The 20,118-nt window shown below is 41.0% G+C and overlaps 1 protein-coding gene across 1 annotated transcript; it reads right to left on the bottom strand.

The window, feature by feature from the left end:
- Positions 1-682: 682 nt before the first annotated feature.
- On the bottom strand, positions 683-10,156 carry LOC133446198 (rhodopsin kinase GRK1-like). Its single transcript, XM_061724135.1, has 7 exons — positions 9,275-10,156; positions 7,797-7,924; positions 6,264-6,421; positions 6,092-6,175; positions 5,884-6,008; positions 2,460-2,661; positions 683-1,681 (listed from the first exon to the last, which is right to left on the bottom strand). The coding sequence occupies exons 1-7, from the start codon at positions 9,971-9,973 to the stop codon at positions 1,392-1,394; spliced, it is 1,686 nt and encodes a 561-aa protein (XP_061580119.1). The 5' UTR covers positions 9,974-10,156; the 3' UTR covers positions 683-1,391.
- Between the last annotated feature and the right edge of the window lie 9,962 nt (positions 10,157-20,118).

The following is a 20,118-nucleotide window of genomic DNA, read 5'->3' as shown; positions in this document are numbered from 1 at the left end:
CCCGCCTAGCGTCTATTTGACTCATGTCAGAACTCCAAAAGAAAAATCTCAACTGAGAAAGACACAACCGGAGATGGTTTTAGAATCGATGGCGAGAAAAATGATCTCAGCTCTCAGCTACAAATTAAATATTCCATGTTTTGATTCTCAGATTTTAGGTTTTTATTCACAACTCGTATATTCTTGAACCGTTGAGGTGACCGGAGCGACTCTGTGTGTCGACCACCTCACTTCACGCCGCTATACTGCCCCCTTTTGATTGGCGTGTGGAGTATAAACTTAAGTTTTATCTTCATGTCCTTTAAGCTGTCGCGCTGATGCCAACGAGATATGTGGAAAAACTGCAGTTCCTCAACCAACCACAAGGGGCTCAAAAGCGACTTAGTTTCAGTGCTGATTTCAGATGTCGGTTTGGTACAAACTGAGGATGTTTAGATTGATATGATGATAAAAAGTCCTAATAAATTGCATCAAATGTAATTAAAGGTGGGCGTGTTCCAGTCAGCCTCAGAGATTTGCTCGTCCCGCCCATTTACCACATGGCACGGCGCTGTACGAAGAAAGAGACTTCAAAATAACTTTTTAGAGAACCTGAGGATGACATCACAGAGGGCTTGTCCAGTTCTTCTTACACAGTCTGGATCCGTGGAAGAAATAAAGTTCTCGATGCAGGTTTTCACATAAACAAGCTATTTTATTCATCAGTGCTTTTTCAAACATTTTATATTTCTGAATTTATTCAACTTTTGCTCAAGAAATTTTGTATAAATAAATAAATTTGCCGTAAATATGTGTCCTATATTCTCATTACCCTCATAATATCTAGACTACATATACATCCATCAAAAGTGCTCCGCTTTTTGGTCGTTCATAAACATTCAGCTGTTAACATCATAAATCCTGAAGACAACGTTGCATCTTCTGTGTCTCAGCTTTTGGTTATCCCTCAGTATTTTATATTAAAAGCTAATAAAAGAAAGAAAAGAAAACACTTTCCATCAGATGGGGTACATCGGTAGCAGCATGCACGTGGTCGAGGTAAACATCTTACAGGATAAAAGATGTCACATCACTGCACCCCTGCTGGGAAATGGGACTTCTTAAAAGACGTTTGGGATCTAAAAGCGACGCATTAATTCAGCACGTATACACAAAAAAGAAGGGGGATGGAAGGTGGAGAAGAAAGAAGGATAAAGGAGAGAAACAAATACGTGATGAGAAGAATAAATGTATGCTGGAGTCCGTTTTTCACGCTGAAAGTCCATCTTGTTCTCGCTGTTTTCCGGGTCCAGAAAGTCTCAAACTGCGTCAGTCTGGGGGGCAGAATGAGCGCCGGCGTCGCGGCGCCGCCAGTTTTAGAGGAAAGCAAGTCTGCCCTCGCGTGTCTTCCTTTACGAAAGGCAGCAGGTGGAGGACTTTGGCTGCTCCAGGATGGACTCCCTGCGGAGGTCGTTGGGGACGGTGCCCTCGGGGCCCCACAGGTTGAGCTCGCCGTAGATGCCCATGTCGATCATCTCCTCCTGCCACGGGATCGGGATGTTCCCGGAGGCAAACTCGTCGAAGAAGTTCTTGTCGTCGTCCTCCAGGTTCACCCCCTTCACGGAGGAGAAGGCCCCGACGTCGTCCAGGCTCTTGGCGTAGACCACCTTAGGGTCGGGGACGAACGGCGGGGGCAGGATACCTGAGGAGGAGCAGAGGTGTCAAGTAACGAAGCACAAATACTTCGTTACCTTACTTAAGTAGAAATTTTGGTTATCTATACTTCACTTGAGTAATTATTTTTCAGACGACCTTTTACTTTTACTCCTTACATTTTCACGCAATTATCTGTACTTTTTACTCCTTACATTTTGAAAACAGCCTCGTTACTCTATTTCATTTCGGCCTTTAAAAAAAAACTATCCAGTTAAATTGCTCCATCCGGATAGAGTGAATTTGGTTGTGGTTGTTTCAGATGTTCTTGTCCAGTTTTATTCTTACATCCGTTCCCTCAGATTCCTGCAACTAAACTTGGAAGTACATTCCAATAAAGGTTAGGATAAATGATAACATGCCTCTGAAGTTTGACTTTTTGCACCATTACAATACTTATAGGCAACTAGTCATCATATCTCCTGCTCTCTGAAACACATGTTAATGCTCAATAGTACACATATATGGTTCTTTAATATATTTGCATTATACTAAGATGCATTCATTTTCAATGGCTTTTGTCCTTAATGGCTTTTTTCCCCTTATATTACTTTTACTTTTATACTTTAAGTAGTTTTGAAACCAGTACTTTTATACTTTTACTTGAGTAAAAAACTTGAGTTGATACTTCAACTTCTACCGGAGTATTTTTAAACTCTAGTATCTATACTTCTACCTGAGTAATGAATGTGAATACTTTTGACACCTCTGGAGGTTTGAGACCGTTGTCCTGAACACCTGAACCATCAGACGGGAATGAAACTGACCTGCGTTCAGTTTCCTCCAGTTGATGTCCTTGAAGAAAGGGTGCGCCCTGATTTCGTCGCAGCACTGGTTCTTGAAGCCCATCCTCGCGTCCACCTCCTTGGCCAGCAGGCCGTCGCACAGCGACTTGGCGTCTTCGCTGAAGGCGTCGGTGTAGGTCACCACCCGGTTCAGCATGCGCTCCTTCATCTCCTCTTTCTCAACCTGTAACCGCCAGACCCAAACAGTCACTCGCCGTTCACTCGGGTCCATAAAACCCAGTAAAAACTTCTGTCATTATTAGTGCCACGGCTGCGCCAAGTGGCACGCCTCCTCCATAGCTATGCAATAGCAATGGAGGAGCAGTGCCTCTTGGCGCAGCCAGGGCGGACAAACTTCGGCGCGTAACTAGTCCCGCAGCTTTGAGAAAACGCAAAAAGTAAAAACGTGCGCCTTAAGCGGGAATCGTGTGCTATGACTTTTATTAGCGATTGGTGTGCACGTTTTTGCGCAACGTGCAAAAACGTGCGCTTTTAGCGCCATCCGGAACGCATTGGGAGAACTTTGGGGCCTCACCACTCGCACACCGTTACTCGAAAAATTCTGAACCGATATAGAAAGTTGTAGGCCCTGAATTTAATTGCAGTCCTGTGGATTTTCAGAGCGATGGCACAAATAGTTTTTGCACGAAGTGCAAAAACATTTCCAAATTTCCAAACTAATGGGGAGATTTTCCCATGTAAGTGAATGGGGCAGAATGTCACACTGTGGGTGGAAAGAGGTTCGAAAAAACCCAAAATTCACCTTTTTTCTGAGTCACGTATCTTTATCATACTTGCACGTAGAAATGTCATTCAAACTTCAAAACGGAGGAAAACTTCTCTTTTCTCTCCAAACCTGAAACAGTTTTTTCCTAAGATATACACTTTTCAAGATATGAGCCCTCAAGCGAGGACTGGAAATCACTTTTTTGTCAAATTTAGAGTGGAGCTCTCATTTTTTAGAGTGGGAGGGACGGTAAAAAAATGACCTTCATTTTTATTTGTAAGTCGAGCTCACGGCCGAACCGTGAAAGCTAGAAAGATCATTTTTGGTCAGAATGTAAACATAGATGTTGGGATTCATAAAATGTGACTTTGACAGGCGGGGTATGCACAAAATTTAAACGGGGGTGGCTAAAGCGGCGCCAATTCCTGCCTCGGTCTCCATTCACTGTAATGTAATCAAAAGTTTTCTTCAAAAAAATCTCACTTTGTTTTCGCACTGCCGTTACTAACACATTTTAAGGAATATCTGAATAAAATTAAGATTGTCAGAATCTGCCGGGTTCTGTGTCTCTCACGATGTCTTTGTTTTTCTGCTAGGAGCTATGGTTTTCTCACAAATCGGAGTTATTTGAGAACTTGTCACAAGGCAAAAGCTGGGGTTTTCTCACAGCCAACCCGGAATGTTCTGAAGTCGAGGTTCTTGTTGCCGGGGCAACCAGAGCTCAGCTGCTGAGTGATTAGACTGACCCAGAACTGGTCACATGACTCAATCAGTACAGACTTCATATACTTTAACCTGGAAAATGGAGAAATCTGAACCCTGACCTTTTGACCTTAGACGATAACCAGTACTGCTGGGAACCGGTTCATGGGATATATATATATATATATATATATATATATATATATATATATATATAATATATATAAAAATATATACATTTGTATATTATATATACAAATTAGCCCCGTCCCTTCTTCTGATTGGCCGATATGTTATAGTCCAATATCTTTTGAATGGTTTGACATACAGAGTCATGGGTGGTGTCATTGGACTCTGTATTGAGTCCTTGACGTTCATTGGTGCAGATAAGCCCCGCCCCTTCTTCTGATTGGCCGATATGTTATAGTCCAATATCTTTTGAATGGTTTGACATACAGAGTCATGGGTGGTGTCATTGGACTCTGTATTGAGTCCTTGACCTTCATTGGTGCAAATTAGCCCCGCCCCTTCTTCTGATTGGCCGATATGTTATAGTCCAATAACTTTTGAATGGTTGGACATAGAGAATCCTGTGTGGTGTCATCGGACTTAGTTTTGAGTCCTTCATCTTTATTGCTTGCAAAATGCAATAATGTACACAAATGGGCAGCAGCCCGCTGTGGCACTCTCGAAATTTCTGCGAGGAAATCATCTAGTTGTTATTATTATACTATTAATTGATTATTAAAACCTATTTATTTAGAATGGCTTTTAATACCCAGTAGTGTGGTGACGCTTTTATTCTTTTTATTCTGTAAAGGGCTATATAAATAAAGTACATTTACATTTTATTAATCAATCATATTATCATAATTATTGTTACTTATTTTCCTTTTCTTTTCTGAATGAATATGTGTATTTTTTTCATAGATCGCCATTATATATACTGCTTTGTATGTTCAAAGAGGATTGTGATATTGATGACCATAGATATTTATTATACTTTACATTACTGTTTACTGAAGCGTACTCTTAAATTAAACACTTACCTGCTACTGCCCTTACTTTTTAACAACTTGTGCTTTTTATTATTTTACCTCTTTTCTTATCATTTTATTTCATTTTATTTGTTATTTACTGTTTAATTGGGTCTTGCCGTTTTTAATGTTGATGTAAAGCACTTTGAATTATCTTGTGTTGAATTGTGCTATACAAATAAACTTGCCTAGCCTTGCCTATTTAATTGATTGATTCCCCCCTTCTTTTACTTTATTTATTAGTTATTAATTAATTAACTATTATTTTTTTTATTTATATATTTACTTTTTTTGGCTGCTGTCTCTCTCCTAAAATAACCATATTTCTAGAAAACCATCATACTCATACACTCCACACACGTGCTTGCATACATAAACGCACACAGACACCACATACACAGTCACAAACATTGATTTTGTTGCTTTGTACTGTTTTGTACGGAAGAGTATTAGGGCCATGCAGGAGAAAAAATATTTGAGAGGTGAAGATTTTTTTTTATTGTGCACTTCGAGAAAAAAGTCGAAATGTCGAGAAAAAAGTCGAAATGTCGAGAAAAAAGTCGAAATGTCGAAGAAAAAGTCGAAATGTCAAAAAAAAGTCGAAATGTCGAGATTAATGTTGAAATACAATTTCAAGAATAAAGTCGAAATTTCGCCTTTTTCTCAATATTTCAAATTTATTCTCGACATTTCGACTTTTTTCTCGAAGTGCATAATGAAAAAAAAGATCCTCTAAAATATTATTTTTATTTTTCTCCCGCCTGGCCTTAATACTCTTCCGTAGTTTTGTTTGGCCATCTGTTTTCTTTGTTTTCTTGCGCCCCCTCTTGTCCTGTTCCTATATGCGCCTCTGTATTGTTACCTGTTTTAAGAATAAAAAAAATGTTAAAACCCGGTAAAAACCGGCCTTTTCTGCCAAGGCGAAGCGTCAAAAACGCACCTTTTCTCCCCGGTTCCTGAAGGGATTCTGAGCGGCCATGAACTCGTACAGGGTGACCCCCAGGGTGAAGTAGTCCACCGAGGTGTCGTACTTCTCTGACTTCAGCATCTCTGGAGCCATGTACCCTGCAGAAGGTAGACCAGGGTTTCAGGTGTGAATCTGGGACATGAACACTCTGCTGATCTCTCTGTCGGGATAAAAACCAAACCTGGCGTCCCGGCGTAGCCTTTGGTCTTTTCTTTCCCCTCCTTTAGCTCCACAGCCAGACCCAGGTCAGATATACGCACGTTGCCTGTTTCAGGGGACGAGATCAGGTTTAGGACGTTAATTACAAAATGAGTTTAAACAACAACAACAAGGACGAGGAGGAGGAGGATTACCGTCGTTGTCCAGCAGCACGTTCTCTGGCTTGAGATCCCGGTAGATGATCCTCTTCTGGTGCAGATGCTCCAGGCCCTGGATGATCTGGGCGATGTAGAAACAGGCCCGGGGCTCCTCGAACCCGGGGTTGTTCTCGTCCACCAGGTAGATGTGGTACCTGCCGGAGACAGAGGTCAGGCAGAGGTCAGACAGAGGTAAGACAGAGGTCAGACAGAGGTCAGACAGAGGTCAGGAGGGCCGCGGGGGCGGATCAGCTCGCCTTTGCTTTATTTGATCACGTATTCAGTCGCGTCAAAATTCAGCATTTTTGACTGACAACTAAACAACTAAATCAGTGCGTTTACATGGGAAGTTTGAATCCTCTTTAATTCAGAATTAAAATTAAATCCGATTTAAAATGATTATAAATGACAACGTAAACACCTCATTCCGAATGAAAATGGCCATTCCGAAATTAAACTTAATTCCGAAGTAAGTGGCTGGTTTATTCCGATTTTAAATCCGAATAGAATAATTCCGCGATCATGTATAGAAACATCATTGTTTTATGTTTGATTCATTGAACTGGTTGCAGCCCAAATCTAGACGGCAATTTCACTGGCTTCAGACCCTTTTTAAATGTGTTTATTTTCCTCTGTCCTCCATATTTAAAAGGACTCATGATTCTATATAATTCTCCATACTCACTCAGACATATGAATTTTCCTTTTTTCTTTGTTCCTAGAATTTTAAAAGAGGTTGGGAAAAGATCATTTTATTTTAAAGCTCCATCAGATTGGAATAATCTTCCCCTCTTTTTGCGTTCTATTACCTCTTCATCGTTTTAAGTTGGCATTATATTCTCATCTTAAAACAAATTGCCTATGTTTTTAATTTATTTATGTATTTTTTGTGTCCTTTTTTCTATTGTGTTTATTTTTATTTATTTTATCTATTTATTTATTTTTTATTTTCTCTCTGTTATGTTATATTTATCTCATTGTTTCGGTTATTTAATTAGCCTACTTTGTAACTAGACTTATGTGGGTAGGGGTTGTGTGTGGGAGGGGCCTTGTTTTCCAAACAAAGTTTCAAGATGGCAGCACGCAGTAAACGGTGGTCAAGAGCAGAGACCATTTATTTAATAAATAGCTTGGAGGACCTGGAAATAATTAAAAGAACAGATGGCAGGAAACATAAAAATTGTGAGCTTTCCAAAGTTGTAGCGGCTAAGTTTGTTTTTCTTCCGGTAGACGTAACTTCCGGTCCGCCCCCCTATCCAATCAGAACCTTCCCAACCCCCAGACCTTAAGTGGAATTGGATAAAGCCGATCAAACATGTTTTCCATGTAAACCGCAATTTGGAATTACTATCTCCATGTAAACTCGAAGGAAAATAGTTTAATTCGGAATTATTTAATTCGGAATAATTAATTCCGAATTAAAAAACATCATGTAACCATGGCCAATGTGAAGGATTTAACCAAATGGGGGAGTTTAGTTTCGGTGTCGGTGCTTGGAAACGTGAGAGGATTTCCAGAAAGTGAGATTACTTGAGGTCTCCTCCGTTCATGATGGTCATGACCAGACACAGCTCGTCCTTTGTCTGGAAGGCGTACGCCAACGACACGATGAAGCGGCTGTGGACCTTCGCCAGGATCCGCTTCTCCACCATCGCCCCCTACAGGAGGAAAACCAGAGGAGATCATCTTCAAAGCTGAAACTCGGGGTACGGAAGAGTATCAGGGCCATGCAGGAGAAAACATATTTGAAAGGGGAAGATTTTCTTTTATTGTGCACTTCGAGAAAAAAGTTGAAATTTCGAGAAAATAGTTGAAATTTCGAGAATAATGTTGAAATACAATTTCAGGAATAAAGTCGAAATTTCGTGAATAAAGTGGAAATGTCTCCTCTGGCCCATCAAATCCAGTTAGGAGAGCGACTGACAGAATTTAGACTGAATTTCTTTGTTACTAAAGCCGATTCTGAAGTACAGTTTCACCAGTTCATCTATAGGCCTACGAGGCATTTTGTAAAGACAGTTTGTTATAGTCTCAGAAGGTTGACTTTATCCTCGAAATTTTGCCTTTTTTCTCAACATTTCGCCTTTTTTACTGCCCTTATTTTTAACCGCTTGTGCTTTTTATTATTTTACTTCTTTTCTTATCATCTTATTCTTAATTTGCTGTCTAATTATGTCTTATGTCATTAAAAGCGTAATGTCAATGTAAAGCACTTTGAATTACCTTCTGTTGAATTGTGCTATATAAATAAATTTGTCTGGCCTTGCCTTGCCTTTTTTCTCGAAATTGTACTTCAACATTAATCTCGACATTTCGACTTTTTTCTCGAAGTGCATAATGAAAAAAAAAATCTTCCTCCTCTAAAATATTTTTAAAATTTTTTTTTCCTGCCTGGCCCTTATACTCTTCCATAGAGTATTTTTTTTAAGAGAAAAACTAAAAAGGTTAGCCCTTTTTTTTTTGTTTTTTTTTGTGTTACGCCCGTTACACCCACGACGAGCTCAGATAAGTCAAGGGCGAGATGCAACTGTGCCAAGGAGTTCCCTCCAGAAGGGCTTTTCATAAAGCTCCCAGTAATCACTCTATCCCTGTCTCAGTTTTTAATTCTGAGGCAGGGACAAAGATGATTAGCACCGCTGCAGCCGGCCCGGCGCCCAACTCTCTCTCTGACGTGCAAACGCCTTTGTTATTCAAACCGGCGCCTCCTGCAACCTCTTTAAAGAAGCCGTGCTATTAATTTTTATGAAAAAAACAATGCTGTGGCACAAAAAACTGCACAAAAGTCTAATTTAAAGGTGAAAATCTAGCATTTCTTCCCCATCAGGGTGATTCCAACATCTAAATCCACAGTAACACCTCGTATCCAAAGCACTTAATCTTTCTACATTTTACAGATTTTTAGCTAATTATGACAATAAACAAGCAGGTTATTATAAGTTTTGTTGTTAAAGGAGCAGATCTGCAGCCTGACGGGCCGATACGAGCGTCTGATGCAGAGTGACATTCACCTCATTGCCTTTCCTCTTCTTCAGCCGCTTCTTGTTGAGTTTCTTACAGGCATACAGTTTTCCAGTGGCCTTGGTCTGACAGGCAGACACCTCCCCAAACCCACCTTTCCCCAGCACACGGAAGTCCAGGAACCAGTCGGCATCCATGGGCTGCATCTCCAGCCACTTCCACTGGAGGAACCTCTTGAGGAACAGGCTCTCCAGGAAGAAAGTGTAGGGGGCCTCCCTGAGGTACTCCAGCGTGTTGGCCAGCGCGGCCGAGAACAAGTCATCGCCCGCCGCCTCCAGGTTTTCCTTCACCTTGGCGACGATGTCCTCAGGCAGGTATGGGCAGTAGTGTTTGGCAGACGGGTCCATGTACCTGGAGACCACCTTTGAGGATTTCTTTGCCCTCTCCGAGTCCTCTGCCAGGTCGTATTCCTCGATGTCCTTCCACAGACGACACGCCCCGTGGTACTGCTTGTTGGAGTCCAGGAACTCCCGGAAGAGGCGTTTGCCGATGGGCTGGTCCACGCAGACCGTGTCGAAGCCCAGGTCCAGGGTGTCGCGCAGGCCCTCGCACACCGTGATGTGGGGCAGCTTGAGGCGGGAGTGGAACTTCTTGTCCCGGGCGGCCGCCGGGTTGGAGCCATCGATGCTGCCGCGGGCGTTGATGTAGGCAGAGTTGGCGACCACGGTCGTCAGTCCTCCGATGTCCATGTCGAGGGGTGGCTGGCGGTGCTTAGGCGGCGAGGAGGGATGGCATCACTGGGAGAGAACAAATGCGAGGAGGGAGGGAAAGAAAAGGAGCAAGCGGGAGCCAGAAAACGGGAAACGGGTCCCAGAAGAGTGACAGAGGGAGCGTAAGAGAGGACTGGCAACGCGAGGCTGGAGTCTTAACTAGATGCACCACCCTCATTCACACAAACACACGGGGGCATGCGCACTCAGGGACACACACACCTGAGTCAACACCTTTCAGTAATCCATTAACACCCCGATGCCCCAGACAAGGTGTGTGAGCTCATGTCCCACAAGTCCAGCAGTACAGGCAGGACCGCTGCCTCTCAATCAGCCGGGGGACAATAATCACACCTCTTCTGGTGTTAATTAGCTAAATATAGTTTTTATACAATCATGCTGCATCAACAGAATTACATTTGTCAATCGAACTTCAGCATAATTAGCCATTCTCAATTTGATATCAACAGATTACATGAGATCTAAGCTGATTGACAGTTTTGTTTTTCTTATTTTAAAGATAAGATATTTAGATATTTTGGAATCGTCTCACTGAAATAAGCAAAGCAGTCCCACCAACGTGTGGTTAGTGTGTAATAACCCGGCCAGCGACACTTTTAACTTTAAAAAAAACAACCTCTCTGGTGAAACTAGTCTGGTCTCCTCCCATGTCTACCGGTACATAACATACCGATACACTTGTTTCTACCGGTACTGAATGTACCGGGCTGGGAGTGAGCTTTATGCAACAAATGAATGCCAAAATAAACTTAAACCTTCTTTATTTATATAGCACCATATCATACACGTGCTTTACATGCAGAATAAAATGACAATCAGAAAACACAATTTAAAACATCCCATACGACCCCCCCCACCCCACACGCACGCACACGCACGCACACGCGCGCACACACACACACACACACACACACACACACACACTTAGGCTTAGCACTAACGATCCAGGTGAGGAAACACTACACTATGGGTGGCCGTCCACACCGAGAGGCATCACCGACCACGACCACAGGGAGCATCGCCACAGAGACCCCCCCAACCCGGACAGACCAGGACAGACCCCACACAGAAGGTGGAGTCCCACCCCCAGCTACCCAGGCCTGAGGGATCCCCTTGACGACACCCCCATGGGCGGAGCAGGCACACCTCCCAGTGTGAACGACCCCCCTGAGGAAGCACTGGAGCTAAAAAATAAAAAATAAAAGAAAGTAAAAAATGCCTAAAAGTATAAAATGTTTATAGAAATCTATACAAAACTTAAGATGAATAATAAATAACATAAAATAAAATGAAAGTCATTAAAAATGGATTAAAGGTTTAAAGATAATAAAAGAGCTAAATAAATAAACACAATAAATAGATGAAAAGACTAGGTAAATGAGATCAGATAAAAGCCAAACTAAAAAGGTGTGTCTTGAGCCTCCTTTTAAAAATATCAACGTTCTCTGTGGCCCTGAGGTTCTCAAATACAAAGTAACTAAGATGTTTACAGTATTGGATCAACAAGTTTTTACAGCATTCACCGGCGTTCCGACTCCTATTTTCACTATTTTGATACTTTTGATAATAGTCTGTTTGTCACTTTGCCAACGGTGCGCTTCGCTTCTCTGATTGTTTGTTTGTCCATCTGACAGCGTCCTGAGGCAGTTCCTTCTGTGTCCGTTGTTGTTGTTGTCCCTGAAGATCAGTCAAATATGGAAAAACCAAACAAATTCTTTGTTGAAGAAATTAAGAATAAGTACTTTTTTCATTTAAAGCAGCACAATGTAACTTTCAGCTTTTGTTGAGTTTGGCGGCTCCTTTGTACAAAAGCGGTAGTGCTTTACCAGTAGTGTGGCAGGGTTCCTACCATGCTCCTCAAAGTTACATAGTGCCAGTGAAGGCGATACAGACCCCTCAGACCATGACAGAGGTTCATTAAACCTGTTGTAAGTTGATGTACCATCACAATGACTCTGGAAATATGATATTAAGGTGGAAAAGTTACATTGTGCTGCTTTAATTAAAAAAAGAATACGTAATGCGTTTAACTTCTCTACACCAGCGAACATTAGGAAGTAAATAATCCCTGTCCCTGTGATGATGTCACGTGCAGCATCAGCATCTGCGTGGATGGAAACATTCATTCATTCCTCCAGCAGCAGAACATCTGGGCTGCAGAGGTGTTCCTTCACAGTCACGTCCAGATCACACCAGCCATTAACAAGCACTGCAAACACTCCTGTCCAGGTTCTGGGGTCCGTACGGGGAATTCTGTCACTGGCATCATCTGATGCCAAACCGGTGAGGAAAGTTTCAAAGCATAAAAGTCTAAAGCAGAACCCAAGCAGATGCAACAGGATTTTACGTGAGAAGCGTCACTCAAGAATATTTTAATGGTCCAACAAACACCCTGTACTTCATGCAACGAACAATATGATTTTTATAAAACTAACTGATTACAAAGTTTCTGACTGTTTCAGAATTTCTTAAGCCTTGATGGTAAAAACTTTATTAATATAACGATAAATGTTGTTTCAAGGCAGTTCAGCTTGGTCCAATGAGTCCAATTACTACAGAACCAATAAGTCTGCAATAATAATTACTGCATCAACACTTTTCTTGGATCCGGTCCCCGGTCCTGATCCAGCACCGGCCGACTATGGAAGGAAAAAGGAAGGACCAGCATCCACCTGGGGTCTGTTTCACAAAGAGAGGTAAGACTCTCTGAATCTAACCTGGTCGGGACCAGGTTTATCTCAATGAACCTGGAGTTTCTCTGCGTCTCCTCCCTCTTTCAGAGCCACGCGCACATTTGATTTCCTCATTTATTCAGTCAGCAGGCGAGTTTTGGCGAAGTTCTGCCGTCTGTCATTAAAAACAGAGTCAGTATATATAGTAGAAGTCCATTGTCACGAACATGGCATGTCCTTTTGATGAAGACACAATCGATTGAGGTGCAGCATTAATGCGCAGAGAATTAAATATTCGTCGGGAGATAGTTATCAGACCACGTAATACATGTATATTACATAGTCTCATTACAGGCAAAGCAATACATGTTAATCCTTTATTTGTTATCATTTTGATGATTGAATTGTTTAATGATTTCATAATATATTCAAATTTTTTGAGATTTTTTATTTGGGGTTTTCATAAACTGTGAGCCATAATCACCAAAATTATAACAAATAAAGGCTTGAAATATCTCACTTTGCATGTAGTGGGAAATAATATTTGTTTCACCTTAAGTTGAATTTACTACGAATGAAGTTTTGCAATATATTCAAATTTTCCGACCTCCATCTGTATATTATTACATAAATAAATAAATAAGAGCATAATATATGTCTATATTGGTTCAATACGGAACGCAACTTTTAATTCCCAATTACGGAACAATTCCGTATTTCAAGGGACGGGTGGCAAGCCTACATAAACCTGTCCAAGCCATCAAGGGGTTCCACAGGATTGCAGGTGAATGATGTAGAGATCTGTTAAATTAATTTTATATTATTCTGTGCTGCGGTGTTACTCTTTTTTCGAAAAACATGTTCAAATTCGGCGTATGCGCGCATTAAAATCTCTAATTCCATTCGGGTGAAAAAGCAGACCTCCTCTTTCCCGTTGCCATGGTGACTCATCGAATCGGGGCTCCATTGATGCTGGCTTTTTATAGTTGTGGTGCACGCGCTTAACTCCAGGTGAAACTACTTAGAGTTGAGTAAATTAACTCAAATCAACTGTTCTGGAACCGAAAACTCAGAGTTTCCGATCTCAGAGTAGATCAATAAGAGTTCAGGATTAGACTCAGAGTTTGTTGAACCTGCTTTTTGAAACGGACCCCTGGACCGGTCGGAGGTTGAGAGGACGGGATAGAGGAGAGAACAACAACAGATTAGGAACACCTGCTGGGAGTTAGGAACAGAAGTTAATAACAACCGTGATGTCATTAATAGAGCTGGACTGAGGACAGGTGCATCATGGGAGGCCTGATGGAGGTTGGTCATGAAGAGCTTTACATGTGAGGAGAAGCTAAAGCTGGACAGATGCATTTACTCAGAGTTCTCATCAGAACCAGTTTCCCTGCGTCGGTCGGATACAGGACGTTCCTGATTTTAGCAATATGATGAAGTTGAGTTATGGCGGCCGTACAAATCTGTTTAATATGTGAATCGAAGGACAGATTTGTTAAAAATAACTCCCAGGTTCCCGTCCGTGGCACCAGAGGCCAAGATAACACCGTCTAGAGTCCCTGAAGCGCTCAGGTCCAAATACAGAAACCTGTTTGAAAGTCATCCAGGTCTTCAAGAACCAGTCCAACTGGTTCGTTCCTCTGGGTTCATGGGCAGGTATAGCAGAGTATCATCAGCTTAGCGAAGGAAGTTTACAGCACGCCGTCCAATAATACCCAATGGATACAAATATGAGAAAAGAAGTGGTCCAAACACTGGACCCTGCAGAACTCTGTGTCCAAGTCCGGTACGTACAGTAACACCTCTGTTGAAGAGAGCGGTAAAATTACCAGTCGGTCGTATATAAGCTACAAATTTTAGCTTAAATAAAACATATTGGTTATAGGTTTATATCCATTTATGTTAAGAAGTTTTCGACCTCACTGATGACTTTACATCCAGAAAATAGAGACGTGTGCATCTGTAAAAGGTACACGTGCACGTTTAGTTCTGATTTCAGACCTGCTTTCTTTTTTTTGGGAGGGGTTTGAGGTCGTGGAGGTAATTGATGGCTATTTGTGATTTGGATTTGTTTATGTTTTAAGTTTTTTTTTAATATTTATTTTTTCGGGTTGAATTTTTTTTAAATCATATTTGACTCACAGTCAAACTACTATTTCTATAATTACAGTTAAATGTGTTATTATTGATAGTTTGTCAAGTAAAACGGCATGTTTTAATATGGTCATTTTGTACCTGTGATACATTTGGGATGGGGAGAGGTGTGAGGGCAGGGGGGCCTCCAAATAACATTTTGCTTAGGGCCCCAATTTGGTCATTAACTTTAACAAACTGGAATCTATCAGATAAATATGACTTAAACCAGTATAACACAGTTGCTTAAATCCTAAAAAGGCGTTCAAGCCTCTGTAATAAAACGTCGTGATCAATCAAACGCAGCTCCTTAATCCAACAGGACGGCGCAGATGCAAGTCCAGGAAGAGTCTTTATAAAATAAAAGTAACTGGGCCGAACCTGACAGGAAATGGAAAGTGAATTATACCAAGAAACCTTTTAACTATTAACGTAATTAGAAAGATTCAATAAACCCATGATTAAAACCGGATACCACGGACGAGCTGCAACTGTCAAACCTCGTCCTCGACGTCGTCATCGTTTCAAAAGAAACAGAAATTATTCTACATGCTTTCTGTACGTTTGTCAGGACAGATTCATATTCGGAGGACACCCAGAGGAGGTTGTGGTCCAGCAGCCAACTGTGGTTCTGGAGGTTCTGGAGTGTTGTTTGCTGAGTGGTGCAGGTTTGGATGCCGCCATGAAGAGCACAGCAGCGGTGTGGAGCGTCTGTTTTCAACCCCGGGGCACCAAAACATCAGCGGATCCCAACTGAGTGTTGAGGTTATTTATGGAATGTATTACTGACATCAAGCAGCGGTTGGCACACAATTTTTTACATTTAAATGAGGACAAAACGGAGTGCATTTTGTTTGGAGACACCGTGACAGCTGAATTTGGCACTTTGTCCGAATCTTTCAGTCCCAAAGTTAGAAACCTGGGAGTGATTTTCGATAGCTTTTTAAAATTTGACCGACAAGTGGACAATGTTGTGAAGTTTTTATCAGTTGCGTCTTTTAGCCAAAGTGAAAACATTTTTGAGCCGCCACGACATGGAGAGAGCTATCCACGCTCTAGTCAGCTCCAGATTGGACTACTGTAATGTACTTTATGTTGGCATCGCCCAATCTTCTTTTAGCATCTTCAGCTGGTACAAAATGCAGCTGCCCGTCTTTTAACAAACACACCCAGACGAGAGCAGATCACCCCGGTCCTCTAATCACCCCGGTCCTCTATTCCCTTCACTGGCTGCCTGTTCGTTTTAGAGTTGATTTCAAACTTTTAATGTTTGTTTTTAACCCTTGTGCTGTCTTTGGGTCAAAATGACCCAATTCTTCTATCCTTCTTTCCTCCTCCAATGCTCTCTTCCTTCTTCCTTTCCTCCTTTTTTACCCTCTTTTACATCTTTTTCTTCCTACCTCCTTTCCGTCATTCGTTCCTTTATTACTTTCTTTGCTTTTCCTTCCTTCTTTCCTTATTTTATCCATTCCTTCCTTCTTCCTTTCCTTTTCTCCATTCCTTTTTTCCCTCCCTTCCATATTTTCTCCCTTACTTACTCCCTTTCCTACTTCCTTCTTTTTCCCTTTCTTCCTTCCATCTTTTCTCCCTTGACCCAAAGACAGCACAATGGTTAAAGCTCTTAACAGCCTTGCCCCTCCTTATTTATCAGAGCTTTTAACGGCGCATGAGCCTGGCAGAGCTCTGAAATCCTCCAACCAACGTTTGTTGGAAGTGCCCAGGTCAAAGCAGAAGCTCTGGGGTGGCCGAGCCTTTTCAGTTGCCCCGGGCTCTGGAATCAGCTCCCCTGCACCATCTCTGACCTGGGCCTTTTAAAATCTAAACTGAAAATGTATTTATTCAGGGTGGCTTTTAATACCCAGTAGTGTGGCGACACTTTTTTATACTTTGGTCTTGATGGTATGTTTTATTCTTGTTTTATTCTGCAAGCACTTTTTGTCTTGATTGTATGTTTATTATGTAAAGCACTTTGGTTCACCTGTAGGTTGATGTAAGGTGCTATAGAAATAAAGTACATTTACATTTACAGCCTCCTGACGCCGTCGTCTGTCAGAACTGCATCCATCGCAGAATGCATCCATCACAAGACGGGCTCCACTTCGAGATCGTCGTAGGTGGGTTTCAGGCATTCGTTTGGTCCTGACATGTTTTTAAAAGCTGATTTTTGTGCTGCTTCATGACTTAAAGGATCATAAACCAACATCAGTGTCGAATGTTTTTTTCATCTTAGAACTATAAATGATGAAACCTGCAAATTTGAATTAAACATTCTAACTTTCTTCAAATATTTGACCTCCGGTTCTGTTTTTCCTCCTGTGTTGATACAGAAAGGGACGGTAACACAACCATTAATCCTGAAACTAGTGGGAATACGATCGGTCAAGTGGCTGTCTCCCTTACTTGTTTGTCTTTTATTAACATGTTTTTTTCCTTCATGCTTTGGCTGTATCTCAGCTAAGAAACACGGGAAAGAAAGACGAATCATATCAGCTGGTGGTTGACCAACTTATTCCGGTGAAGCAGCATCTCAATGTGGATTTTTAGAAAGAAAATAGAATTAAAAATAACAAATTAAGTTAAATATCTATTCGGATACTGTGCTGCTTCTGGCACTTAACACGGGTTATGATGCGTTACCATGACAACTGATTTGTTTATCAGTGGGAGCAGCTGATCGAGTTTTAAAAAGCCAGAAAAATACCCAGAAGTTTGACTCCAAATCCCAAATAAAATGCAAATGTTGGTGTGGATGTAATGAAGGGAGGAAGAGGATGTTCAGAACATCTCTTCACCTGCTCATCGCGGAGAAGGAGATGACCGGAGTTGGAGCAGGGATGAGGAAACGCAGGCAGACGCAGCCCAGATACCCAACACTTTTGTAGATTTTAGGAGCTGAAATAAGACATAACACTGTTTCCATCCTGACAGAAGAGGTGGATCCTTCTCGGAGTTCGTCTCGGGAGCAGAGTAGACCGGAGACGCACCACCGAGCCCACTAAAGCAGACAAACTTAGATCTTTCATTGTTTTCTTTTCTGTGCACGTCTGCAGGCCAGAGCTTCAAGAGGGGGAAGTCCCCCCTTATGATCCACGTCCTGGTTTCTTTCTTTTTCTTAATCTACAGGTTCAAAAGCAAATACAATGAAGAGATTTTTGCCAAATACAGGGAAGAGACATGAGGTAGTGATTGTGGGGATTCAGCATAATATACTGTACGTATATAAAATGGTTTATATAATAATGATTTTTGTGTGTGTGTGTGTGTGTGTGTGTGTGTGTGTGTGTGTGTGTGTGTGTGTGTGTGTGTGTGTGTGTGTGTGTGTGTGTGTGTGTGTGTGTGTATGTATGTGTATATATATATATATATTATTTATAAGTGCTCTGGTATATCATTTATTTATAAAGCTCAGGTATAATATTTATAATGCTCAGGTATAATATTGCAATGAAGCGCTCTAATATTTTTATAATGTAATAACGGGTATATTTTTTGGGAGTAAAGCTTGATGTTATATTTATTTATGTTTATTTTTATTTTGTATTCAAGCAAAATTGAAAAAAAAACAAGGGGTAGGACCTCATAAGTTGTTTTACTTCCTCCTACTCCTTTTCGGGCATGAAGGTTTATTTCCCTTTGATTTATTTAATGACTGTTTATTGGTATTCTTTTCTGATGTTTTGTGTAATTAGTTTTTCTTTTTTATTTAATATGCTCGAAATAAAGATTTCAATCAATCAAACAATCAATTAATACTGTTTGGTTTAAGGTTTTTACCTGCCACTGTTTATGTTCATGTAATAGTTGCTCGGTGGTCAATATTCTGGCCTCTGGAAAGCGCCTAAAGAAAACTTCTGTTGTAATAGACGCTATATGAGTAAAATAGAATTTGCAGCAAGATGCTGTTCATGTTCCTACGTTGGCGGTGAAGAGACTAGAGCATCAGTCTTAAAACTGGAGATGGACACCGTATCACTTGTATTGGGCGTTCCAAGGCAACACTTAATATCAAAACATAATCGGAGGCTTATTGTATTCTTACTTATACTTGGATCAATGAAAAAGTACCAACTGTTAAAGGCTGGCAAAGAGTGGTGTTTGATCTTGTGCCATTAGAGCAGTGGTCCCCAACCTTTTCTGCACCGCGGACCGGTTTAATGTCTGACAATATTTTCACGGCCCAATCTAAAAGTTGTAGTTGATAAAAACTAAATAAAATGACAAGATCGGCATTAAAAACTGTGGTATTTTCTCTATAATAATAATAATAATAAAAAATAAAATAATGGAAATTGTAAATTACCTTTTAATATGAGTATTTCTATAAATGTGTTTTTATGTTTGTTTTCTCATTAACGTTATTTAAAGCCAGGCTTTTATTTTATTTGTTATATATTAAGGAGACCGATATTTAGTGCTTTTATTTTGAAGGCGTCTCGCCGAGACCTCATCTGGCACTTCGGACTTTCAAGGTAAAAGTTTAACGGCAGTGTCTGAAAGACTAAACGAGTGTCGGGAATGCTAAAGTGGTGCCAAACTGACACAAAAAGCACCTAGCTGATAAGGAATTGTTTTCTTTGCAAATTTTATAATGTATTTATGTACAGCTTGAGTTTTGTTACCATGGTTACTCTCAGTATTGTGGTTAAAGGTGGCTTTTTTACCGATCGAGCGAGCAGCTGTGTCGGTCTGTATTAAATGAAACGTATATGAATGTAGAAAGACTAACTTCTGCTACAGAATGTACACGTTACAGAAATAATTTTTTCTTTCTGTGCGGCCCGGGGGTTGGAGATCACTGCATTAGAGTACCTGACATGTATATTGCATTCAAAAACAGAGCAATTCTATAAAGTTTGGGAGCCCTATTTGAACTATGTCCAGCCTGATGTCTCTAATATCATGTTGCAGGGACTTTCTTGACTGGTCATACTGGGTATTATTTATATAGATCTGAGCTGGTGTTTTGTTTTTTTTTTTGGTTCTGTGTGTTTTCCTGTTTTGCTTGTTATTTCTGTGGATCATATTATGTATCCATTCTTTACTTGTAAAAGTGAAAAATTAATAAAAATATTGTTTAAAGAGAGCATGAGTCATCCGCGGGACAGCAGCGCCAGAGTCGATGGTTCAAAGGAAATAAACCTCCAGGGAAAACAGGCTGGTTCCGTCCCTTCTTCAGGCTCACTGCCCCAAAATATGTCACTTCGTGTTATTGATCCGTTTACACAGATCTGCTCACGATTCACCTTGCAGGAGCAGCTCCGGTGGACGGGTGGAGGTCCACCTTCACGTCTTTAT

This window comes from Cololabis saira, chromosome 6, assembly GCF_033807715.1.
Source record: "Cololabis saira isolate AMF1-May2022 chromosome 6, fColSai1.1, whole genome shotgun sequence".
In the NCBI taxonomy this organism is placed as follows: Eukaryota; Metazoa; Chordata; class Actinopteri; order Beloniformes; family Belonidae; genus Cololabis; species Cololabis saira.
This window is presented reverse-complemented; position numbering and strand designations above follow the sequence as displayed.